Source organism: Macrotis lagotis, chromosome 2, assembly GCF_037893015.1.
Source record: "Macrotis lagotis isolate mMagLag1 chromosome 2, bilby.v1.9.chrom.fasta, whole genome shotgun sequence".
Classification (NCBI taxonomy): domain Eukaryota; kingdom Metazoa; phylum Chordata; class Mammalia; order Peramelemorphia; family Peramelidae; genus Macrotis; species Macrotis lagotis.
In genome coordinates, this window is record NC_133659.1 from 33,150,472 (window position 1) to 33,175,089 (window position 24,618).

The 24,618-nt window shown below is 56.9% G+C and overlaps 1 protein-coding gene across 3 annotated transcripts; it reads right to left on the reverse strand.

Moving 5' to 3' along the window:
• Positions 1-694: 694 nt before the first annotated feature.
• Positions 695-24,371, reverse strand: RNF220 (ring finger protein 220). 3 transcript variants are annotated; one of them, XM_074221598.1, is made up of 11 exons: positions 24,278-24,371; positions 24,062-24,104; positions 18,648-18,769; positions 18,320-18,452; positions 11,220-11,316; positions 10,644-10,730; positions 10,442-10,497; positions 9,995-10,076; positions 6,118-6,226; positions 5,919-5,993; positions 695-1,592 (listed from the first exon to the last, which is right to left on the reverse strand). In XM_074221598.1, exons 1-11 carry the CDS (start codon positions 24,341-24,343, stop codon positions 1,521-1,523), a joined length of 942 nt encoding a protein of 313 aa, XP_074077699.1. In that variant the 5' UTR covers positions 24,344-24,371; the 3' UTR covers positions 695-1,520. The 3 variants fall into 3 exon arrangements, with proteins under 3 accessions (XP_074077699.1, XP_074077700.1, XP_074077701.1); XM_074221599.1 differs by having other exon boundaries at positions 698-1,592; positions 18,726-18,769; positions 24,278-24,370; XM_074221600.1 differs by having other exon boundaries at positions 701-1,592; positions 24,274-24,334.
• Positions 24,372-24,618: the final 247 nt, after the last annotated feature.

Consider the following 24,618-nt stretch of genomic DNA (forward strand, 5'->3'; position numbering starts at 1 on the left):
CCCACAGGCTGGCACTTATACCAGTGCCAACCCCTTCCATTGGCACCTTCATCCCAGCAGACAGGGAGAAGTGCCCAGCCCAGAACTCCCAGAAGACCTCATCTGATGAACCACCCGGAGAGCCAAGACAGTCTCTCAGCAGTCATAGAGACAGAGGCTGGCACTTATACCCCTTCACCCCCTTTATCTGCCCCACCTCCAGGATCTCCAGGCCTTTAGGCTTTCTTTACCCCCCAGTCTCCTCTCCCTGGCTCAGGTGACCCCCATGGCTAAGGTCAGGATCTTCCCATCCATCAGGCTGCTGCTCACAGGCTTCCACTGACCCCTCAGCCCAGGCCAGGGCAGCTCAATGGTAATTGGGTTTGGACTTGGCCCAGATGGGGAAGTGGCGCCTGTGACCCTTTGGGATTGTGTGTAGGACTGGACAACTGCGAATGTTTGTGTCTGGGGAGGCAAAGGGCAACGTGGAGCAGTCCCTGGGGAGGCCCTCCCCACAGTGGTTAGTGACCCCACGCCTTCCATTTCACAGATGAGCAAACACACCCAGAGCGGGCAAGGCGTTGGCCTGGTCACACGTCGGGGCGCCAGCTGCCCAGGCAGGAACGTCACGGGTGTTTCAGGTGCCCCTTGGCTACAGCCTCCCCTAGAGCCTGACCTCAGAAATCCGATCGGGAGGCCTGAATGGGCCCCGTGCCCTTGGCCCCGGAGCCTCCCTGAGGGAGAGGCTGAGGCGGGGCCAGACATGGGCGTACACTGGTTTAATTCATGTCAAATGTAGTTTACAAACAGGAAGGACAAGTACCTTGGCAGAGGATATACAGACAGCATCACAGCACAGCGTCCGCGGCGGCCGGCGGGCAGGGGCTGGTGGGCCAGGGTGGTCGAGCCCTCCCCTCTGGAGGGTCACTGCCCCGGAAGGGACTCCCACTCCTTCCTTATAAGCAGCCCCAGTCCAGGCACTGACCGGTGCCCGAGTGAGCCCCAGGACAGATGGGGACGGAGCCCATGCCTCAAGCCGCCGGCCCCCGGGCCGGATGAAGAACTACACACCACTGAACATGAAACCACCGCTGGCAGACACAGGGGACCAGTGTGGGGAGGGGCTGGGGCTCCCCGAGGCCGGGGCCTCTGCTCCCTGCCTCCTTAAGAAAGAAGAAAACATACAACCCAGGGAGGGGTGGGGGGCGGGGCCAGGGAGGGTCCATCCCATCTCTACAACATTGTAAACATACAGGGTCTATGTTACATGTGCTTGTCTGGCCTGTGTGCAGGTCCATCTGGGGGTCTGCCCAGACCCAGCGCTCCGCCCTGCCCGACTGCAGACACACGGGGCAGGCGGGGGTGGGGGGAGCTGAGATGGCTGGGCTGGGCGGGGCAGGAGGGGGGCTGGGCTGCTCCACACCCTCCACTCTGGCTCCAGAGTCCTGTGTGCACACCTGTGTACACGCGTGTGTCTGTCTCTGCGGGTGGTGGGTGAGCAGGGCTGGGGGCGGGCTCGCGCCTGGTCCCGGTGTCGGGGTTCACAAGTAGATGCGCCGCAGGTCCCCGGGGGCTGTGATGGTGTTACACTGGGGGCACAGCTTCTTGGCTCCCTGTGGGGGGTCGAAAGGACAGTCAATGGGAGAGGCCCAGTGCCTTCCTGGGTGTCTCCCCTCCCCTGCCAACCCAACCGTCCCGAGGAGCCTGCCAGAGATGGAAGCAGAAGCTGTGGGAACGCTGACCGAGCCATCTTCCTTTCCCCTCCTGAAGTGATGCTCACTCCATGTTTCTGGGAAGGAAGCAAACTCAAGACTTCCCTGGAGGGCTGTGGGAACCCTTGAGGTTGAGGGGAACCTAACTGGTCAAGACAGCTCCCAAGGGGGCTCCCTGCCTGCAGTGCACCACCCTGTGGGTGATGAGCACACAAAGCTCAGGGGTTGGTGATGTCGTCATCTGCGTGGCCTTGTGGTCCGGAGCGTGTGGACATGGAGAAGAGGGAGGGGATGCTAGGCCAAGGCGGTAAGAGTTGGGCAGGGCTGGAGGTGGAAGGGATCAGAGACAGCCTGGGTCGGGACTGTGGAGGGGCTTTAGAAAGCCAGGAAAAGTGGAGGTGAGCCTGAAGGCCAGAGGCCTGTGCCTGAGGGGGCTCTGGTCCAGAAGGTTCCTCCACCTCCCTAGGAAGCCTTGCACCTCAAGTGGGGGACAATGACAGCAGAAGCCAACTTGGTGCTGTGTCTGCAGCCTAGACTATGACACAGGCTTAAGGTTGAGAGAACAGTGACTGAAGGGCTTTGGAGAGATGTGGGGATGACTGAGGAATGGCCAGGCCAGGATGGTAAAGGGCAGAGAAGCCAGAACAAAGCCATAGACACACAGGGGTTGGGGGAGGAACGGAGGGGGGAAGGCGTTGCCATAGCCTTGGCCCCAAGACACTTTGCCAGGCCACCCTTGGGAGAGGCAGAGGAGACAGACTTGAAGGTCTACGCCCAGAACCTGGGTACCCCTCTGCAGGTGGAAGGTCACAGTTCCCACCAAAGCAGGCCCGAGGGTGTGTCTCCATGCATGGCCTTTGGACGGATGGCTCCCCATGTCCTCTGGGGAGGCAAAGGCCCGGCCCAAATGAGGCTCTGGCTCCAACACAAGGCCCCTTTTGTGGGAAGGAGCAGGGCATAATCAGAACAAGGCTGCTCGCCGGGCCCAGCTGGGCTGTTAAACCCCATGGGTCCGGCCCCACGCCGGCTCAGCGGCCTAACGAGATCACACGGCTGACTTTGATCAGGCCACAAAGACCCAGTGGCTCCTCTCCAGCTTTTATTGCAACTTGGGGCTACGATTTAATGGTCACACAGAACCCGCCTGTGCTGAGCTGGGGCCGGGGCCGCAGGGCCTGTAATAACTGCCACGCGGTCCTGCAGGGAGGGCTGGGCAACAGATGAGCCACAGCACTCTAACAGCTTCTCCTGCCTGAGTAGCACCTCAGAAGGTGTGGTGGGAGCAGGGCTGGGGGATGAGCTCAGGGGACAAAGACTGAGGGGGTTTGGGAAGCTCAGACTGGCTGTCTGACAAAGATTTGGGGGTGTCAATGGCCTGCAAGCTCAGGGAGGCAGCAGTGAAGATGGGATCACCAGAAAAGCCAGAGAGATCTGGTTGCTCAACCAAAGGGGCCATGCTTCCAGGACCTTGTGGGGGACCTTTCCTTGGCCCTGCTCGGACACTCTCTGGGGGCTTCTGTGGGAGGAAGATGCTGCTGAGCCGGAGCAGATCAAGAGGAAAAGGCCCAAGATAGGCCTGAAGATGAGAGGAGGCCAAAGGGCTGGAAGTGCTGACCCTCAGACCACAATGCTCAGGGGGGCATGAGGGAGGGAGATGCCCAGCTAAGTCAGGCCAGTCTGGTAGAGGCAGGGCAGTGGCATTGCCTTTTTTTTTTGTTTTTGCAAGGCAATGGGGTTAAGTGACTTGCCCAAGGCCACACAGCTAGGTAATTATTAAATGTCTGAGACCGGATTTGAACTCGGGTACTCCTGACTCCAGGGCCAGTGCTCTATCCATTGTACCACCTAGCTGCCCCAGCACTGCCTTTTGAAAAGGGTCTTGGGGAGGGGATGGGTACCCAAAGTCTCGACTGGGTAGCAGAAAAGATTCATGATGGGCAAGGCTCACTAGGGGACCCTGGGGGAGGCTGACTGGGCCTTGGTTGGAGGCAGGAGCCCAGGGTCTGCCACTGGCCTCCACAGATCCTGAGCACAGGGAACTGCCCCAAGCTTGGAGACCATCCTCATGAACAAGAGGAGAAGCAGGGGCTGCCAGGGGAAGATTAGTGGACAATGGCCTGGGCAGCCTGCTCACCCCATCTACAAATGAGTGTAGATGGGAGAGATGGCTGAGACACCGGCTCTCACTGGATGGGCCAGAGCATCGGCCAAATAACATCTCAAAGGGCTCAAAGGAGAGTCCTAGATCTGAGTTCAAAACTCAGATTTGTCCATGAGTCCAGGCAGGGGAGGGGAGGTCATTCCACCACCAGTAAGTGGAGAAGATGCGGGGATTCAGGGTAGGGCACCACCAGTTCAGGGGACTATGCGAGGTCAATGGGGCTGGGTATGGACACACCGATCTCTACACACCTCAGATCCCTTGACCCTAAGACATGCCTATTGCCATCCAAGTGTGGAGTTAGGCACAGGGAAGACAAAAGACAAAAACTCAATGGGTCCTGTCCTCAAGGAGCTTATGTTCTATTGCAGGTAAATCATCAGAAACAAAATGTAGACAACTCCTGGGGATGGCAGGTAGGTTTTTAGGTGGCTCTGGATTCTGGGTGGCAGAGGGGAGAAGGAAGGGCCTCCCAGGCCTAGGGCGAAGCTGGGGCAAAGGCACAGGGGTGGGAGATGAGACGTCCACTACTGGGACTAGCAAGTGCTGCCCATGTGGTGAAGGAGATGATGCTGAGGGGTCTGCAGGAGCCAATGTCTGAAAGCATTAAGTGCCAACTGGAGGAGCATCTATAAAGATAGTAGCGAGGTGCTGGGGGCTACTTCGCAGAAGGAAAGACCAGAGAGGAACGAGATGGGAGGGGGGCAGAGAGCTTGTTCAGGGCTGAAGGAGGCTGGAGTGAAGATGGGGACCACCCCGAGGCTGGGAGGCAGTGCCCACCACAGAACCAGGGAAGTCTGAGGAAGAAATCACAGGCTGAGTTGGGGAGGAGAGCGTCTCCTTGGGAATGATTCCTGCCCGATGCTACCGTCCAGGTCAGAGATTCTGTGAGACACCTTGGAGGCATGGGGGGGGGAGTATCCATATCTATAGAAAGATTTATCTGTACAGAGAATGAAGCCCACGAGAGCCAATAAGATCCTCAACAATGAGAGGGTAGAAAATGGAGAGAAGAGGGCTTGGGTCAGAGCCTGGCGAGCCACTTTATAGGGGGTGGATGGAGGGGGGCAGAGATGGACCAAGGATGAAGAGGGACAGTTGGACATGGAGCATAATGGACACCTTGGAAAGGAGGGGACCTGATAAGGCTGGATCTGGCAGGTTAAGTGGTCCCTGATGGTTCTGCAGCTAGGGTCTCACCAAGGGTCCAACAGCCTGAAAAGTCACGGCAGGGGTGGGCATGGAGGCTGAGAGCATGGGCGACTTTTTCAGGGAGTGGGCTGTGGATGGTAGAGCTGTCCGACAGGGACAGCAAGAATGGAGTGAAGGCTTTTTTCTAAGAGGGCAAGGGAACCAACCTGGGAACCTTTGTGGACAGGCAGGAAAGAGCCAGTGGAGGAAGAGAATCAGGAGAAGGGGGCATAGGAATGTGGCGGGGGGGGGGCAGGGGCAGGAAATAAGACCCAGGCCTAAGCACTACACTTAGAGAGGAGAAGGACTTTAAGAAGAAAGTGAAGCTGAGGGAAAGCGGGAGCACACTGAAGGATGGACAAAGAGGCTCAGAGGTCCAGCCAGGCAGCTGAGTGAAATCTGGGGTGCTTGAGTCAGTGCTGGGATACCCCTGGAGAGAATCCAGAGAAAGAAGAGCAGGCTGGGTAAGACCTGGAATCCAGGCCACGTGAAGTGCATGGGGCTGCTAAGTTAGGAGAGAGGTTGCCATGTGGGAGGGGGCCCCCAAAGTGCAGAGCCAGGAGCAGGGGAGGCTTAAAGGCCTCCCCATTGCAAGCAGAGTTGTGAACACTATAGAAACATTCTTTCTTCTTTGGGACCCCAGGGATCTTTAACAGATGGGGAAACTGAGGCTCTGAGAGGCAAAGTTGGTGGCAATGCCATAGACTTGGGGGCCACTGATTCTGCCTATGACTGCAGGCACATTCTCTGTCTCTATCTCTCTCTCCACTTCTAGCTCTGCATTCCACGGTCAGCGATCAAGGGGGGATGGCAGCTCAATGCCCCTGCCTCAGGGCCCACAGAGCTGGGCTTCCATCCCCCACTTTATTTCTTACCAGGGTCCGGAGCCAACACTCCTCACAGTGCACGTGCCAACACTGGATCGATGTCAGAGGCATCGTGTAAGAGTCCTGGAGGGTGAGAGAAGAGGGCTGTCATGCCCAGGCTTGGCTCTCCCCACTAGCTCCCTGCCTAGGCACAGCTCTGCCCCTCTTGCCCCCTAACCCTTAGATCCCGGGCAGGCCGGCCTCTCACCATGCAGATGAGACATTTGTATCGGTCCCCACGGGACAGCTGCCGCTCCAGTTCCCGCACACGGGCCTTCAGGGCCTCAAATGTGGTCACAGCTGAGTCCTCTGTGATCCTGTAACAGGGACAGGGTGAGGCAAAGGCAGTCAGGAATGGCAGCCAGAAGCTCCTTCTCTCCGACCCCCCCCCCCCAAACCAGAGTTCCTCTGCAGCCCTGGCCTCCGGCCCAAGGGCAGGCCAAACCCAGGGGTGATGGGGGAGGTTTTGGAATATGGGTGGCATTCTCCCATCTTCTGGCATGGTGGAGGCTGTTGGCAGCTAAGCCACCTCTTGGGTTGGGGGGGTGGACTAGGTAGGCTGGCCAAATGATGGATGGATGGACAGAAGGCTAGAGTTTGGGGCCTTGTTGGCCAGGAAGTACCTGCCATTTTCTGTGGGCAATAAAATACCTGCACTATTGATTTAGTTATCACTTCCTCAGGAGAGGCAGGGGGAAGTCGAGCTCTCAGGTCTCGGGGGGTCCGTGCCCCTCTTGGCTTGCCCACAGGCCAGACCCATATCTTTTCCAAATCTAGCCTCTCTGAAGGAGGCTTGCCATCAGCCTCCAGGGATGGGAACAGCAGCCCCCCTGACCCTCAAACTCCTGCCAGGCTCAGTCAGAAATCCAGTCTAATCCCCAAAGACCCTTGTTGATGGGGGTACAGAAATGTCACCCCTTCATCCCTCTCCTTACATTGACTGACACATGACCTCAGTCTGTGTCCCAGGGTTAGTCACTTGGGCCCCCACCCTCAGACGACAGTCTTTAAATCTTATCAGTTCCCCAGCCTAGAAACAAGAGCCCTCTTGCCAAAGGCAGAAACGGATGGCTCAGCTCAGGCCACCGGTCTCACCCAGCGGGAAACCAGGCTTCCCAACAGGCCTGGCTGACCGCGACCCCCCTGCACTGGATGTGCCTGTGGAAGGGCAGCCCCTTGGCGGACAGCTTGGACTCCCAACTCTAGCCCAGGAAGTCGTCTCTCTCTGTAACCCCGACTGGGGTCGTCCCTCTGTTGCTGGGTGCCAATTATTGGATAATTAAACTGCTCAGCGCTCCCATGTAAATAACTGGGCCTGACATGGGATTTGTAATTTAAAATGTTAATGATGCTATTTATCCCCAGATTTTGCCCAGGGAGAGGGAAGCAGTGCCATAAATCCTTTGGCCTGTCCTCGGGAGGTGGCAGGTCCTCCCAGCAGCGCTGCACATCCCCTCTCCTTCCCACCCCCCCAGCCCCACATCTGGGGCCAAGGCAAGGCTGGTCAGGAGTCCACCGAGGCTGTAGACCCACTCCCATGAAGTGCTATGGCCCAGGAGGAAGCCCCAGTTCTAGGAGAAGGGGAATGGGGCCGAAGAGTTGACAAAGGGGGAGCACGAGACAGTTCTCTGCCAGGCGGACAGCCTGGGGGCCCTCCCCAGGAGCAGTGACATTGTGGGCACAACTCCATCAGTTATTTGTTCCCTCCAAACGGCCTGGCCAGGGCCTTCTGGGGTCATCATTTATCCCTCCCAGATAGCTTCCCGACTCGATCAGTGAGACTACATCTCAGTGTGGCCTGGCTTGTTTCTCCCACGATGGACAGGAGTCTATAGAGTTGGACTTGCCAGGTCTCAGCCTGGGAGAAGGAGCACCTGATGACCTTTACCCCATCCCCCAGTCCATGGGCCTCCAAGCTTTCATCTGGTCCTGGGTCCCCACTCTGCCCAGTGAGCCAGGACAACTGCCCAACAGGGCAAATGGCATTGGGCTGGCACGCACTGCCACTCCCTTGTCCACCACTCGATTTTCTCTCTCTCTGGCCCCACTAAGCCATCCCTGTCCTGCTGGAGAGACTGGCCAAATGGAGCCTGAACTGAGGGCAGGTAAGGGTCAGGAGACGAGGAGGCTGATTTTGGAGTTCTGCTTTCAGACTGGCTAGCAGCCAAAGAGGCCAAGAGAAAAGTGGGGCCCAGGAGATGGATCCTGTCCCCCAGACACCAGCTGGCTTCCTCTCCCAGAAGGAGCCCACAGGCCCGTTGGAGCCAGGAGCTGGTTTCTACGGGAACCGTGTGAGCAGGGTCCCAAAGGAGGCCCGGGAGCTGTGCCCACGCCGGGCCCCTGGGGCGCCCTCTGTGCCGAAGCACCAGCTGTGCTCGGCACCCCCAATCCCCGGGGATGTGGAGGGATCGACGCTTGGTGAAACTGCCATTTCAGAAGTGAGGAAGAAGCCAAAGCGGCGGCAGCATCTCCTGCTCTCAAACCTTCTTAACCCAACGAGCGTTTCGCCCGCTGAAGCATGCCCGGCATGAAGTGTTCTCCAAAGGAGATAATTACAAGCGGATTGAATGCTTGGCGGCAGTGGTGGGGGCCGCCTCAAATCCCAGGTTTCACACGCTCGCCTTGCCCACTGGGGCCCTGCTGCCTATTATGCAGGAGGCTTTGCCAGGCGAGGAGTGTGGAAATCAAGACTTGTTTTGTAAAACATCTCCCCCGCCCCACAGACACCCAGACGCCACCCACCCGGCCCCCATGCCACCGGCCTGGTCCTCTCCCGGCCCTGATGGTCCGGGCCCAGCCGTACAGGATGGCCAGTGGTCCCTGGGCCCACCTCCTTCCTTGATTAATGATGTTGTCTTCCTGATTTATGACCGGCTCCTCCAGATTAGAGTTCGCTCCCCTCCCCCGACCCCTCCCCAGCCCCCATTCGGAAGGCACAACCACACTCGGCTGGAAATATTAGAGAATTATTAAATAAACATTCATACGTCATGTCTCTTCCCATCCTGAGCTCATCGGCGGCCCGGCCGGCCGCGCGGGCCTGTTTGCCTTGCCGCTGACACGGAGCAGCTGGAGTGATTCATGGAGAGGCCGGCTAAAACGTTTCATGTCATATATCATGCTAGCAGCGCTCTCTGCCCCGACCGAGATAAACTGATCAACCACAACGGGCTGGAATGAATTTATGACAACAGAAAATTGAGGAAAACAAATGGGAGGTGACCCAGTGGGCCAGGAAGCCAGGCTCGCACGCTGGCCTGCAATCTACTTTGGTGGCAGGAAGCAAAATTGAACATTGGCCCTCGGAATTAAGATGCTGCCTTTTCCCCCCACATGACCCCGGCTCCCACGTGGGGACTGAACTTGGGCAGCACCTCCAGGGTGAGGAGGGGGCACCCGAGCCACCTGCAGCCTCCCCTGTGCTGCCCTCGGGAGTCACACAGAGCTTGTCGATGGGACCCTCGGAGGGGACACCGACTTTCTGGGGAGGCCCGTGGGACTGGGGCACTGCTCCAGGGGCCAGAGCCCCCCTCCCTAATCCTTGCTTGTTCTCATCCCTCACCTGTGCCGGACTGGGGCAGCTCTCTGAAAACAGGCCAGGAACCTCACCTCAGGCCCCACAACTACTGCTCATGGGAAGACTGGGGGGCACGAATGAGACACTCCCCCATGTGACCTACTGCCCACAACTCCAAGGCCAAAAGATTCTAGCTACGAACGCTGAAGCCCAACGGTTCTGCCTCAACTTGCCGCGAGCAACACCCGGGACAAGAAAAATGAAACCAATTTAGCTCCCGATTAAGAAACAGAAACTGGAGATGAATCAGCTGCTGTGGCTGGGCTGGGCTGCCATATATCACAGCTCAGCGGCGGGGCTCTCGGGCAGGCGCTCCGAGGCTCTCAGGGCCGGGCCCGCTTATCAATTCAGAGGCTGGGCAGTCACCGACAGCTTGCCTGCCCCTTGCTTGGTCTGGTTCCCCTCCCTTCCTCCGTCCCCACTGGCTGCGACCCACAGGCTCAGCCCAAGGAGGTGTCTTTGCTGCAAGGAAGGGCCTCCCTCCCTCCCCGGGCCCTGAGACACTCACTTTTCAATGTCACTGTTCTTGCATGTCTTCTGCATGGCGACCTCCTGCTTACTGCTCTCGCCATTACTCGTGGAGGGCATCTCTGCGGAAGGAGAAGCAACTTATACCTGTTCCCTGGTCCTGGATGTTCCCAGGATGAGCTCCCTCCCAAGCTGAGTGCCCCCCCCCCCCCGCTGGGATGCCCTGAGAGAGAGGAGGGAAAACAGACAATGGGGGCCCTCGAGCCAGGTGCTGGCTGGACAGCTCCTACCCAGGGACTAGAGCTGAGGCTTCTCTTCTGCGGCCTCAGCCTCAGTTCTCAGGGTGAGGGGTCCACCCGAGGGTAGCAGGTGATGGAGGCTCTGAGGAGCCCAAGGCAGCCAATGCTCTAGTGTCCCTCCCCTGCTGGCAGGACCAGAGCCAGGGCTCAGCTGCTGTGCCCGCCCCTCCTCCAAGTTCAGGACTCACCATCACTGGCCCACTTAGAGAACTCCGGGGTTATCCGAGTGCTGGGTGTGCCTCCGCTGCAAGGGAAGGGTCAAGCAGTGAGGCCTTCAGGCAAGTGGAAGAGGGAGAGAGGCTGAAGGGGACTGGGGGCCTCCACGAGGGGGCAGCAGTTGCCATGACCAGCCCCCTCTTCCCCATCCTCCCTCCTTGCCTGGGAACTTACTTTAGTACAGCTCCCCGGAGGGCCTCTCTTTCTTTGGCTTCACCTGGCTCCTCGCCGGTACATGGGATGACATCAGCCTCAGTGTATCTTGAACCCAGGTTAAGGTCAATTCTGCCCAGGAGATGTCTCACTGGCTCTCAGCCTGAGGCCTAGTCTCTTAATAGCCTCCACATCAGAGCCTGGCTAGCTGGGATTTAGTCAGACCTCAACCTGCAGTTCTGAGGTTCAGTCCCAGGACCCCATCAGGAGTTAGGAGTGAAGAGGAGTCAAATGATGGAGATGAAGGACTGGACAGGCTCAGCTTTGGGAAGCCATGGGGGATGGGGGTGATTGTGAGGTGGACTGAAATGGCTTTGCTTAATAAGACCAGGGGCCTTCACTCAAGGGAGAGGGAGACCGCCCCTCCACCTGCCAGTCCTCTGAATAAGAATTCCTTTTGGATACAGGTTGGATTAGGTGTTTTCAAGTGAGGTCAACACCAGGGACTAAGAATGGGGTACCTCGTTGGTGTCTCAGCCAAGGAGGGTGGGGACAGCCTCCATACTCTGTCCCTTGCAAATGTGTCCTAAAGGATACTGAGGCTTCCCATACTCCAGGGTGTCATCGCCATCCACATCCAGGTCGGCATCACTGTCTGGATTCTCTTTGCCACTGCACATGATGAAGCCAGAACCTGTGGGGGAGACAGAGGCCAGGGTGTGAGAAAGGTAAGGCACCAGATCTATGCCTGCTCCTCTTCTTCAGCATGTGGGAATCGCTGCTGGGTCTGAGTCTCAAGTGAACCCTGGCAGATCCCACCTCCTCTGGATTGGTATTCAAGGTCTCTTTCCCTGTGCCAGTGAGCCTTGGCTCATCTCATCTTACTGCTCTAGGGCCTCACCTTCCTTAGGGACTTCCTGGGCTGCACTATTCCAACACAATTTCTCCCACCCTGCAGCCTGACCTGAAAGGGGCCGATACTCTCCCTTCCTACCAGCTCTAGCCCTGGCTTTGCTTCCAAATAGAGCCCTCAGAGGTAAAACTCAGAAAGCATTCTGGGGACCTATGTTCCAGCTCCACCCCCCCCCCCCGCCCAGGCCTGGAAGGGGTAAAACCCCCTCACTGCAATGTTTCCCTATCAGTTCAAAATCCTACATCCCCACCTGCTCCCATACTGCAGATGAGGGCCAAAAGAGAAGGCCCAATGGTTGCTCCAAGCCTTCCCTCTTACTCCATTCCCAAGTGAGAGCCCCATGGGTCACTGTGCCTGAGGGTAGACCAGAGAAGACTATGCCCAAATAGGGTTGCCCCACTGAGCTCACTGTGACCCTTGAGGGCCCAGCTTTGGGGTTCTGCCTTAAGGTCCTTGCCAGCAAAATCACCAAGCAGCTGCTCAAATATTTGGTGTCTGAACTGCCTGTTATTAATTATTCATCCCTGCCTCGTTCAGACCAGATTCCTGGACAAGAACATGGATAGGGAGAACGGCCCCAGCGGGATGCATGCTCACAACTGCTCCTGCCTCCCTTGCCCAGCACCTGGGCACTAGGCCCCAAGGCTCCCAAAGGCTACTGGTCCATGATGGCCACAATACGAAGGCCCCCCATGGCCCAGGATCTTCTGCCTTCACAACAGGCTTTAGACTACTCTGTGTCATTTAGTGGCAGCAGCACTGAACTTCCATATGGCCTCTGTCCTGGGGAGGCCAGAGGGCACCTCTCACTGACCACTCAGTCTCGGAGAAATGAGAAACACAATGGGCAGACGTCCAACAAAGTTTTGTTGAATGAATGGTTGGATAATGCAGGTCTCCAGGGCTGCTTTGGAGATTGGATTACCTGTCAAAGTCCTTCTGGGAGGGAAGAAAACAGGTGTGTTCCCCCCACCCCAACTCCTACTCCAGAAAAAAAGGTAATGGGCAGCTGGCAGCTGTTTCCAAGGGCCCCTGGCTGGCCAGGTGTGTTCTGGCCTCACCAGTGAGTGGCACCTCCATAAACCCTCTGACAGTTTGGGAAACAAACTCCCTCATCAATCAGGATATACCTATCAGGATCGCTGCAGCCTCAGCAGCCCCCAGCACTGAATACACACAGCTTTCTGGGGGCTGCTGGCCCGCTGCTCACCAAATCAAGTTATTCCTGCTTCTGCCAGGGGCTGTGGAAGCCGAGGGCCACCTTCAGTGAATGACGAGTGATGGGGTCAACTTCATATCCTCCTGGCGGCTGTTCGCCTGCCGCTGCCCGCTCAGGAGGGGTTAGAGGGGTCTCAGCTTCTTGGAAACGATTTAAAATAAATACCCCAAAGGTGTTTAAGAGCCCCAAATCATTAACAAACTCTGCCTCGCCTTTCAAGTGCCCTGTGGCCTCTCTTTTCCTGAAGCTGGTAAACAAAGCTGCAGAAGCAGCAGGCCTAGGGTCCACCCACGATTCTCCTGATGGTACAAGGGCTAGCCTGAGAGGGAGTGCGCATGCTCTCTGCAGCTCGGATCTCACCTGGCTGGCTCGGAGAAGCCACAGTGGCATCCTTGGGGCTCTGTGACCCTGTCTCTGCCCAGCTTCCCTTGCCCAAACTAGGAGTTGGGATGCTTTAGAGAGATCACTAGAACTGCTCAGGTCCAAAACCTCTGCACCCCCAAGCCCCAGCTCTGCTCCCAATTACTTGACTGACCCTGGGCATGTCCTTTAACCCCCCTGTGGTCTCAAGTCTCCTCTTCTGTAATAGTACAGACTAGGATCTCTCAGGTCTAAACCCACATTCTCTCTTAGCTGGGTCTTCCCTGGGACTGTCCATGGGCTGGTATTTTAGGTGACAGATGGCACCTCCCCCCTTCCCTGTGGGGTTGGGACCCCTCTATTCCCCCAAACATTTTTACAGAATCCTGCCAAGTCTATCTGTACCCTGCTCCCTGGCCTGTTAAACTTTATTTTCTTAATGAAATGTCACTCGCTGACTTCTCACAGCATCCCAATAAAAAGAAATGGTCGTAAAGTCTTTTTATGCGGATCCCCAGAAGGCCCCTGGCCTGGAAAGGCCACGAATCTCCTTTTTACCCTCAGCTGTTGAAATATCCCAGAGTAACATTTAGAGGCAAGATGGCCTAGGAAGCAATCTTTGCCTTGCCGCAAGCTGAGGGGCTTCAAGGAAGCTCTGCCCCAGCTGAGGAGAGATGGGCTGAGGCAAGCTCCTTCCCCAGGCTCTGCAGGCTCACTACACCCAGCAAATGGGGCACTGCAGGAGGACACCTGCTCATCTCTGGTCCTCAGAAACCCCAATAGTTCAAGGAGGTGGGGGCCAAGTTTCTTTTACTCTAAATTCATCTTCCCTGGGATGACTGGTCTCTATGCCTGGGTGGTGAGGTGGGGGGTTGAGAGATCTCCTTGCTGAGCTTGAAAATCTGAAGGGTGCTCTGGGGGTCCCAGCCCAGCTCCCCACCAGTGAGAAGCCCATGGTAAGCCTTTGAAATGAGGATTGAGCTAGGAGAGAGAGAAGGATGGCCACTGAAATGATAACAAGGTCTAAATTTCATAAAATAATCCCTTCTCCTCCAAACTAATTTTTTCCTGGGCCAGTAAGAAGAAAGTCAGTGTTAATTTAATCAATTGATCAGCATATTGATTGAGAAACCAGAGATGTGTCTGAGCTTGGCACAGTAATGTCCTGGAATCTGAGACCACAAAAAAGCCCCCATTGATTTCCTCACCTGCTATCCTGAACACAGGCAGGGGGAGGGCCAGAAGGAGCAGCCCCTCCCTGCCCCAGGAGCGGGGGGCAGCTGGGGGCCGAGATGGGCAGGAGGGGATGAGGGAAGCCGGGGTGTCGGCTGCAGATGAGTTTCCAGCTGAAATTAGTTACCGATGCCGCCGTGGTGGCTTGTGTAAACGCCATCGATTGGGGCCTGACAGTCCCGGGAGCCGGCCTGGGCGATGCCGGGACAATCAATCGGCCAGCAGTGTCTGTCACCTGCCACTTGGTTGAGCAGTTGACAATGCAATTATCCAGTGTGGAGGCAGGGAGTTGGCGTGTGTCAAACGCAGTTAGCCGCTTTCCGGGCCCCACTCGATAATGCGTTTCACTGCCTCACTTGCTGGCGCACGTCAGAGGAGACACAGGCGGGCGACGTCCGAGCCCTGGCCCCCACTCCCTTCACTGTCCCTGACTCGATGACTGTGTTGCTGGAGCGGCGGGTGCCCACACACCACCCAGGCCCCCTACCCTTCTCTCCCAATCTTCAGTCACTCCTTTGCATACAAAACAAAGGCAGATGCTGGCTCCTGTGCCAGACAGAAGGGTGACTGCCCTGGTTGCCATGCTGGGTGGGGGCTGAGGAGCTGGGCTGGAGAAGGCAGGTGCCATACCATCAGGACCCTCCCCCAGGCTCAGGCCTCAGGCTTGATAGACCATCTGTCTCCCCCCAGCCTTTCACTCCACTAGTCCTGAGCAGCCTTGACAGTGTGTCGTCCTCAAATAAAGGTGAATGTGGCCTTTGGGTGGGAGCCCGGCACACTTGGCCCCTGCCTGGTCTCTGGTCCCTCTTCCTCCCTGAGAAGTCAGGCCCACTTGGGGGCTGTCTTTGGTGGGGGGCTCCAGGGGAAAAGCTGGCTAGGCAGCTGGCTAGGCAGGCTTTTCTTCCTCTTTTTCCCAGCTTGGTGTCAGGGTTGAGAAGAGGCTTCAACTGGTTCATCGGCTCAGAGGACTCCAGATCCTTGGTGGGCCCTTCCGTTTCCCGGCCTATGTCTTGGGAGAGCTCTTCATCTCACTGCTCACACACCGGATGTCAAGGCCCATCTCCTCTCTTTGGTGTGACCTTAACTGCCAGGGAGCTTGGGGGGGAGAGGCGGGTTGCTATCCCATGGGGTCACTGACCCCACCTCCCAGGAGACAACTACTCTGAGTCAGCCTCAGAAACGGGGGCCCCTCATTTTAGAGAGGAGGAACCAAGGCACAGAGAGGAGAAAGAACTTGCTGAGTCTGTGGCAGAGCCTCAGGCTTCGCTACTCAAAGCTTGTCCTTAAGTTTTCCAGGGAAGGTGCTTGCAAAACTTCCTCCCCCGCCCCAAGGGAGCAAGGATGTGGCAGGAGGGGACACCTGCTGACCTTGATTCTGGCACCCCATGATTCCCCCCTAGGTCCAGAGGTACCCTCCTCATGGGGGGAGATCCCCAAGGGGACCTTTCCCTCTTCCCTTGGAGTCTCTGTGGCTCCTTAGATGAGGCCACTATCAGGCCCTGGATGGGTCCCTCTGCCCCAAGCCTGTGCTGCTCCCATGGCAGCAGGCTCATGATTTTCAAGACAACTAATCATCTCAGAAAGAGAAACTTCCAGAGGGAGGAAGCTTAGGGGGGAGGGAGAAGAGGCTGAGCACTGGGCAGGAACGGATCCCCACTTCTGCAGGGCTGTCCTCCCTCTGTCCCTGTCTGTGGCTGGCTCTCTCTGAAGCCTGCTGGACAGCTTCCTCAAGCTGGCGTTATCACTCCCTCTAACCGGTCTTGGCAGGCAATCTAATTCCTCCTGAAAAGGTCACCGCCATTTTAACTGCCTTTCAATCACATTACGCACGCGGCTGCCCGCCCGGGCTCCCAACCCAAGGCTCGAGGCTGGGCTCACGGAGGGGTGATCAATGCCCTGACACGAGTGGGGCCCTTGGCCCCCCAGACCCGGTCTGGGAGCCCTCGGAGCTGATGGCCCTCCACGGGCCTGGCCTGCTCAGGCTCTGGTGGAGCCTCTGACAGAGGCCACTCCCTTTGGGCGCGTTCCCTCGCCCACTTTGCCAGGCTGGGCTTTGTGTTGTCCCATTGATCCCTGTGTAAAATAGTGTTTCAAGTGGCCTTGCCTTCTGACTGCACTAAGCTGGTTAAGAGATGACAGTAGCTTCTATGGGGGAAGCTCCTTTGGAGATAAAGGAGCCCCTGCCTTTCAAGTCCCACAGGCAGGCTGCATACTCTCAGGGTCTTTCAAAGACCAGCCCCTCTGGAACCTCTTGGGAATTCTTTAAAGGAGACCCTTGTGGAATAAGCATCTGGGGCCAGAAAGGCGCAGCTAGTTTGGAGTTTTCAAACAACCTCATAGCAGACCAGGTAGATGGGAGGTGTTTGGCACTGCTTCAAGGGAAAGGATGTTGCTAGAATCCCTGGCCTCTTGCCCCTTGTGGATGGGGGGTTGCCCCACCCGTAGGTTACTCCCCTACCTTGTCCTGGGCCAAGCTGCCTGGCAGAACACAGAGGGGGCTGGACTCTGGGGAAAAGATCCCAAGACTACCCAGGCAAAGCCCCTCTTACGGATGAGGAATTGGTGACTCAGTGATGGGAGGTCACCCAGCAATTCAAGTAGAGGGCTGGGGCCTGGCATTCTTACCCTAGGAACATCCTTTCTGCAGTGGTATAACTAAAGAGAGTGCACTGGTCTTGGTGACAGAAGTCTGGGGTTCAAATCCTTCTTCAGACAATTCCTAGCTCAGATCAGTCACTTAGCATCATGTACCTCAAGTTTCTTTATCATCAAAACAAAGCCCTGATGGCCCCTTAAGGACCCTAGGATCCCATCCTATCAGCTTCTGGGCTTAGTGCCTTAGCCTGCCATCTGCAGTAGGGGTATAACCTCCCACAAGGAGAGGCTGGGATAAGAGGCTAGACCGGACCTGACTGGCCCAGCCGTTGTCTATCCCTTTCCTGTGGGCCCAGGTGGCTGGGCAGCAGATGGCCTCCTTTACTGAGCAGAGCTGGCCAGATGCACACCGAATCCTCCTCTAGCTTCTAGAAATCCCAGTTCAGTGTTGTGCCAGACCCTTCCTCCATGGGAATGAGGATTCATGGGTGCCCACCCTTCTTGGGAATGGCTTGCTTCTCTTAACACAGCCTGTTCTTCCTGGGATTGGACTTTCACTGACATGACACACCCTGGGGTCTGCCAAGTCTTGCCCAAGCTACAGAGTACCTATCACAGGTGGGAAGTAGATGGGCAAAGGCAAGGTGCCCATCTGTACAATCAGAAGCCAGGAGGGGAATGAGTCTCCCTCTTGGACCCTAGGATGGCAGCAGAAGACAGACCTGGAAGAAGGCTGAGAGGATGCACCGCTGTTTAAATTGAAAACAGATATGGGAGATATGGGGCCCCCCTCCAATCAGGAGATCACAAAAGGTAGACAAGGCCTAAGATCTCCCCCAATGGCTCCCCTTGGAGGTTCAGAAATGTCCACGTCCAGACCTGGGGGCTGCTGCAATCCAGCCCCGAGATGACCAGGGAGCTTGGAGAGGAAGCCGCAAGGCTCAGCTCTCTCCTAGGTCAGGTCGAGGGCGAGGGGCTGGGCTAGGAGCTAAAATTACATTCGCCAATAAAGCTCAGAGGAGGTCAAATTTTGCCATAATTCACTCTTTCCTCTGTAACTGATTTCTCTGACACTGAGAACAAGGAGAAGAAGGGAAACATAAAATGTGTTTGTCTGGGAGCCCTGAGGGCCCGAAGCGCTGGAGGTGTGCGGCGGGTTGCTGGATTCTCATTTATCAACCTTAAAAGGGATGGAGTGATAAATGCATAACCGTCCCTTTAATATTTGATGCGGGCGCTAAGCCGCCTGAGCTGTCACCTTCGATGCATCACCAGGGCTGATCAACCCGCTTCCTGTCGGCACTCCCCTCCCCACCGCTGGCCCAGGCCCCGTTAATATGCTCTGAGCGTGCCTGCGGCCCCTCTGGAGGCCCTTACCTCGGAAGCCGCCCTCCAGGAGGGTGGTGGCGCGGATCCTCTTCTGTCCACACCACTCATATTCTTCGAAGCGGGTGCTGTTCTCAGTCTCGATGTCCACCGAGTCGTCCTCGGCCACACAGGAGCCTTCTCTCTGAAGGGGCAGAACAGCAGGTGGCAGGTGGGGTCTCCGAAGCCCCCTGGCTGGGCCAGGGCACTGGGTGTGGTTAGTGGGCTCTCCCTGCTCCCTCCCCCCAAGTGGGTTGGCGGGCAGTGGCCCCGCCCCTCTGGGTCTGGGCAGAGGGAGGGAGTGGGGGGAAGGGGGCAGGGGAGGCGGCGGCACCTCTACCTGGGACAGGCATCGCTCCACATGCCTACTCATCTCGGGCTCCGATCCTGCCAGGGGGCGGCTGCACAGGGGACATACCTGCCCTTCATCCTGCTTCCGACGCTTCATCTTCCCAATTCGAGCTACACAGAAAAACCAACCACAAGGCCCCAATGACACTGTCCCTGATGTCCCCATGTAGCCCTGGGGCTGAAGCCTCTGCCGTGCCCCTCCCCCCACTCTCTGCAGGGAGACTCAAGGCCAAGGACCCTGAGCAGTCGTGTGGTGATGGCCACCCAGGAGCTGGGAGTGGATGAGGGGAGGAGGCCCAGAAGCTCCATGTAGAGAGTGAAAGGTGCTGGGGAGGGGGACAGATGGCTTCCCTGGCCGACTTGAAATTTTTTTGGAGTTTGTTCCTCTCTGACCTGAGAATTCATAGTTTGATACTTTCTCCCAAAGATTATGGGGGGAAGGAGAATGGTTTCTAAAAAGCTTTGCCCACAAGTTTTATCACTCCCGCTTTATAGATGAAGAAGCTGAGGCTCCATAAGACTTTGAAGGGACTTGCCAATGGTGACGGAAGGCCTCAGCCCTGGATCTCTGCCTCCCCCCACTGGCCTGTGAGGTCTCTGTGCAAAGCAGCCCCATTTTACAGAGGGACAGACTGAGGCCAAAGGGTCTGTGAGACTGCTCCAAGTCACACAGGGTCACTTCTCAAGAAGGCTTCCAGCGGGGGCCCAAGTGCACCTCGGGAGCTCTGCTCCCCAGAGCACCATCACTTCCAATCAGGGCGGAGGGGAGGGAGCGGCCTTGGAGGCAGGGCTGTGGGCCAGGGAGCCCATGGCAGAGCTAATTAATGCTGAAAGAGCCATCATTTCTAATTAGCTCACTGATCCCTCTCTTCCTCCAGCTTGCCAAACCCTTGAGCTCAAAAATTCAGGAAACGCTGGGGCAGCACTTGGAGGGCGGGGTGGGGCATTCTCCCCCCAAGCCCACCCCAGCCTGCTTTCTTTCCTGTCTCTCCACTGACAGCTTCCTGGGGACCCAGGCTCTTCAGTGATTATTTCAACCTTCTGCTGAGAGGTGAGGAGTTCACTAATGTTTATTAGCATTAATAATGATGATTAGGCTGTCAGAGGACCCTTGGAGAGCCACCATCCCAGCCTGCCTGCCTTATTACTGATGGCTCAGCTAGTGGGAAGGGAGGAACACACTTAACCCCTTCCCACCTGGACCCTCTGGTCCAGGCGGAGAGGCTACTGCTGAGGTTAGACCCGAAGCAGCAGCTCTGATGAGCCTGGGGGCCTTCCCTAGGGATCCCCCAAAGGGATAGCACATGCACCTCAAATTTTTCTTTCTAGCTCAGTCTACTTCCGAGGCTGACCCAGCTGTGGGAAACTCCAAAAACTAGGCCTAGCCAAGGCCATCCATGCTCTGGCACCCTCTCATGCTTCTGGTCACCAAGGCTGCCACAGTCTGGTCCCCTGAGATTTGGGGGGCTGAAGTGACTTGCCCAAGTTCATAAAAGTAGTAAATGAGGCAGAATTTGAACCCAGTACTCTTTACACAGCAATCTCCACCAGCACCTCAGGGGCTGGGCCTGATGGGAGTCTGGGGCAGAAAAGATCATATAATGTAAAACACCCCCTTCCCTGTAAGGTCCCAGCCTTGGCTAGAGGAGATTCTGGCCCCTCTTCCTCCCTTGACAGAGCTACCGGCTGATGGAAGACAAGGCTGCCGGGCCCAGGGAGTCCAGGGAACTCAGCGTCACCAGGGGCAGAGACTCTGGTTTAATCTCATTTTACAGAGTTGCACTGACTTGCCAAAATCACAAAGGCCACTTGGCTCCAAATTCTGGGCTCTGTCCTTTAGGGCCAGGAAGCCATGGAGCCCAGATCCTCGGCCTCCAGAGGACTAGACTGGGCCATTAAAGGCCAGAGGGGCCTGCTGCACACACAGCGATACTGGGAGTTGGGAGGAGAGGTGAGAGGACAGAGGCCGAGTTCCCAGAGAGCTGTGCTGAGGAGCCCTTCTTGAACCAGGGGTCAACTTCTCAAGGGTCTGAGGCAAAGCAGAAAAGTGCCATTCCTCTCAGGGCTGTCAGCCTTGTACCAGGAGCCTCATTCCAAAGCCATCACAGTAGAGGCAGGAAGCTGCCAGCAGTCACTTGGCTTTGGAAAAAACTTGAGACAGAGAAGATGTGGGTCCTGGGGTATAGCTGAGTACAAGGGACTGGGCTCCAGGGTAGCAGCTCTGGAGAAATAAAGTATTTAGTGATCATCTCCTATCAAGCTGGAATTTTATAAACAGAAAACTAAGGTGACGAGGGAGGCACTGGCCCATATGACCACAGCCCCAGGGAGCCACTGGTATGTGGCCCCTTGTTCTATCTCTCACTCTAGGGCTTCCCTGGACAAGCTTGGGGTCCTGTCAGGAGATGGTTTTCACTAGCAGGGAAGGGATCTAGTGAAAAGCTGGGGGTGAAGAAATTCTTTTCTTCTGCACTGGGGTGGGCCACACCAGCTGGCCTAGCAGCAGAAGGGGCAGCAGAGTCTTAGCTTTCAAAATGGCTTGCCCTGTGATGGGGGGCAGCCTAGACCCAAGAGGGGAAGGATTCCTGACTCCTCTGCCCACAAGGAGGTAGACTTGGGCGGGTGATGCTCACATGTGGGGGCCAAGTTTCAGGAAAGGAGGAATAAAGGCAATGAAAAAGAAGCACCAGCTTTAGAACTGGAGGATAAGGTCTTTGCTCTTTATTCCCTATGGGATTTGGGGCAAATGCCTCTGTGAGCCTCAGTTCCCCAATCTGTAAGTTGAGAATCTTAGATTTAACCTCTAACTCTTTCCCTGGTCCTCTGCCTAGTTGAAGGCTTGTGTAGACAGATGAGCTCTGTGGATACCCTATAGCCGTGGCTTGCCTGGGGACAATGACTGACCAGCTCACTCTTTTATTTAAGATGCTCTGGTGGCTCCCACTGCCTGACATTTAAACTTTTCTTTCTTTTTTTTTAGTTTTTGCAAGGCAAATGGGGTTAAGTGGCTTACCCAAGGCCACACAGCTAGGTAATTATTAAGTGTCTGAGACTGGATTTGAACCCAGGTACTCCTGACTCCAGGGCCAGTGCTTTATCCACTGCGCCACCTAGCCACCCCCATTTAAACTTTTCACATGTTAGTTCTCTTCTATCTTTCCAGATGAATTTACTATCCCCCCCTTCCTTGTACCATATTCCAGTCAATCTGATCTATCTGCTATTCCTCCTCAACATTCTGTTTTCTGCTCTGTGGCCTTGTCCAGACTGTCTAAAATACCTGAACTGTTTCCCCCTTCGCCACCTCCAACAGTCTTTTTTTTGGGGCAAAGCACTGTAGTTAAGTGACTTGTCCAAGGTCACACAGCCAGTAAGTATCAAGTGTTTGGGTCAAATTTGAATTCAGGTCCTCCTGACTCCAGGGTTGGTACTCCCATCATTGAACCTCCTAGTTGCCCCTCCAATAGTCTTTTCTCATGCTTCCCAACTAACCCCTGCAGCCCCTAACACAGCCCAATGATCTCATTTTCTCCTCTGCTCTCTCCAAGTTTTTCTGACATGTCTCTCTCCTACCTAGGGGGTCAAGTCCCTTAGCTTGGGTGTCCCCATGTCTCTAGCCTGGGATAGCTGGTCTTCTCTTGTGAAGCCATTTCCCTTCAAGTTCTCATCAGCATCCACTTTTACCTATCAGTTCACTTGTGTTTCTTTATCCAGCCCTAACCTCTCTCTCTCAAGTTTTGTCTTCACATCTCTAGCTGCTTGTTGTCTATTTTGGATCAGATGTTCTGTAGACATTTCAATTTGAATATATCCCAGAGTAAACTCAAACTCTCCCCTTTCTGCTGGGAGATGGAGAGTGTCACTAATCTTCCAGGCATCCCAGGACACCCTCAGAACTGATCTTGACGCCTCACTCCTCATTTCCAAGCCCTGTGGATTTCACCTCTGCACCATCTCTCCAATACACACCCTTCTCTTCTCCACTGCTGCCCCCACTGTGGTACAGGTGCTCATCACTTCATGTTTTGATTGCTGTAATAGCTGCTGGTCTCCCTACTCCAATTCATCCTCAACTCCAGGGCCAAAGCGAACCTCCTAAAGGGCAGGTCTGACCGCATCACCTTCCACCCCCTCTGAAAACTTCAGTGGCTCCCGATTACTTTTGGGATCAATAGAAAGTCTCTTGTTTGCTTTCAAAGTCCTTCACCACCTGGCCCCTTTCTCCCTTTCCAGTCTTACTTAAATCCAATTCACTTGTGTGTCCTGGTGTCACCTCTGATGTTATGGTCCTCTCCAAGAATGAAAGACGAACAATAACACCACCGGTGCCCCCTTCCACTCATTCAGTGATCCAGGGTCGTTGGCTTGCCTTCCCCTGGCTGTCCCTCCTCATCTCTGCTCCTGGCTTCCCCCAAATCTCAGCTTAAATCTCACCTTCTGCTAATCTCTCTGGGGGATTCCTGTGTGTGTGTGTGTGTGAGCGCGTGCGCATGTGTGGGCACATATATACTTTTATAGCTACACATGTGGATATAGATATGTAAATCTACATATCTATAAATATATATTTACACACACACACGTTTCCCAACTGGATTGTGAGCTCCATGAGATTAAGGCTGGTTCTCAGCTTCCTTTGCATCTCTAGTGGTTAGGAAGATGGCTGGCTCTTAGCTTTTTCTTTTTTGTTTTTCCTTTGGTTTTTGCAAGGCAATGGGGTTCAGTGACTTGCCCAGGGTCATCCGGCTAGGTCTTTATTGTGTCTGAGGCGGAATCTGAACTCAGGTCCTCCTGACTCCAGGGCCGGTGCGCTCGCCACCTAGCCACCACCTCTAAGTAGGCTCTTCATCGATGTCTGCTGCCCGATGGGTGCCCCTTAGAATCCCCGGCTCCCCCCATAGCCCGTGCCAGGCATGTCTTTCAAGTAGGCCCTAGAAGCCACCCTGTGGGCAGGTTGTCTGTTTACTTTTTGCACGGGGCAGCCGGACCAGGCTCTGGGAGGGCAAGGCGGGCAGCAGCCAGGGGTGTGGCCTGCACCCGTGTGGTCACTGTGCGGCGGGCACGTCCGGGCAGGCGCGTGCCCCCCGAGGTCCCGGCGAAGCCGGCTGCCTCGGGCTCCGAGGGGACGGGGCTTGCTTGGGGGGCCCAAGACCTGGCTCTGTCCCGGGGTCCCAAGGGCGAGGGCCCGGCTGGGGCTCGGAGACAGGCAGAGGGGCCCCTGGCTCAGGCCGGGGGTCCCGGCCACGGCACTCGGGGGTCCCCCCACGCCCGGGCGGGGAGGCTCGGGCAGGGGCCCGCTCCCGGCGCCAGCACCCCAGGCGCGGGGGCGGGGCCCCGGGCCTCAGTTTCCCGCTCTGGAACAGGCGCCCCCCGCGTGCTCGGGTGGGGCGCCCCCCGACTCACCATTCAGCCGGGTCTGCCGGTTGGCTCGCACTCTCAGGAAGGTCTGCGGGGCAATCCGGGCGGGCGGCGCGGCGGAGGCGGCGGGGCGCGGGGGGGAGAGAGGGGCGCGGTGAGGGGGGCCGGGCGGGCCGGGCGCCCCCCGCCGCCGCCCCCCGGGCGCGGGCCCCCGCCCCGCCCCCGCCCCGCCCCGGGCCCGGCCCGTGTCAACAAACCTACTTCCTCCCTTCGGCCACCGCCCACGCCGGCCGCCCCGCTGCGCCCGCGGCTCCGGACCCTCGGCATAGCCGCCCCCGGCCCCCGCGCCGCCGCCCCGGCCCCCGCCCGGCCCCGAGGCCGCCGATGCGGGCGGATTCCCCGCGGCTGCCCGGCGGCGGCGCCGCCTCAGCTCCCAGCAGCGGCGGCGGCCATGTTGGCCCTCGTCATGTGACCGCCGCTGCCGCCGCGCGCCCGGGGTGAGAGGTCACGGGCAGCGCCCGCGGGGGCGGGGCCGCGGCGCTCGGCGGCGTGGGGGTGGGATGAGCGGTAGCGGCCGACCCCGGCCTCGTGGGCCCCCCCCC

Bases quoted from the DNA above. Each gene is read 5' to 3' on its own strand.
- RNF220 (XM_074221598.1), bottom strand. From the start codon at position 24,343: ATGCCGAGGGTCCGGAGCCGCGGGCGCAGCGGGGCGGCCGGCGTGGGC. The intron at 10,731-11,219 runs GTATCCTTTAGG...CCTGGGTTCAAG, and splicing joins CTGGAGTATGGGAAGCCTCA to ATACACTGAGGCTGATGTCA. The intron at 1,593-5,918 runs GTAAGAAATAAA...GACCCCCCACAG, and splicing joins AGTGTTGGCTCCGGACCCTG to GGAGCCAAGAAGCTGTGCCC.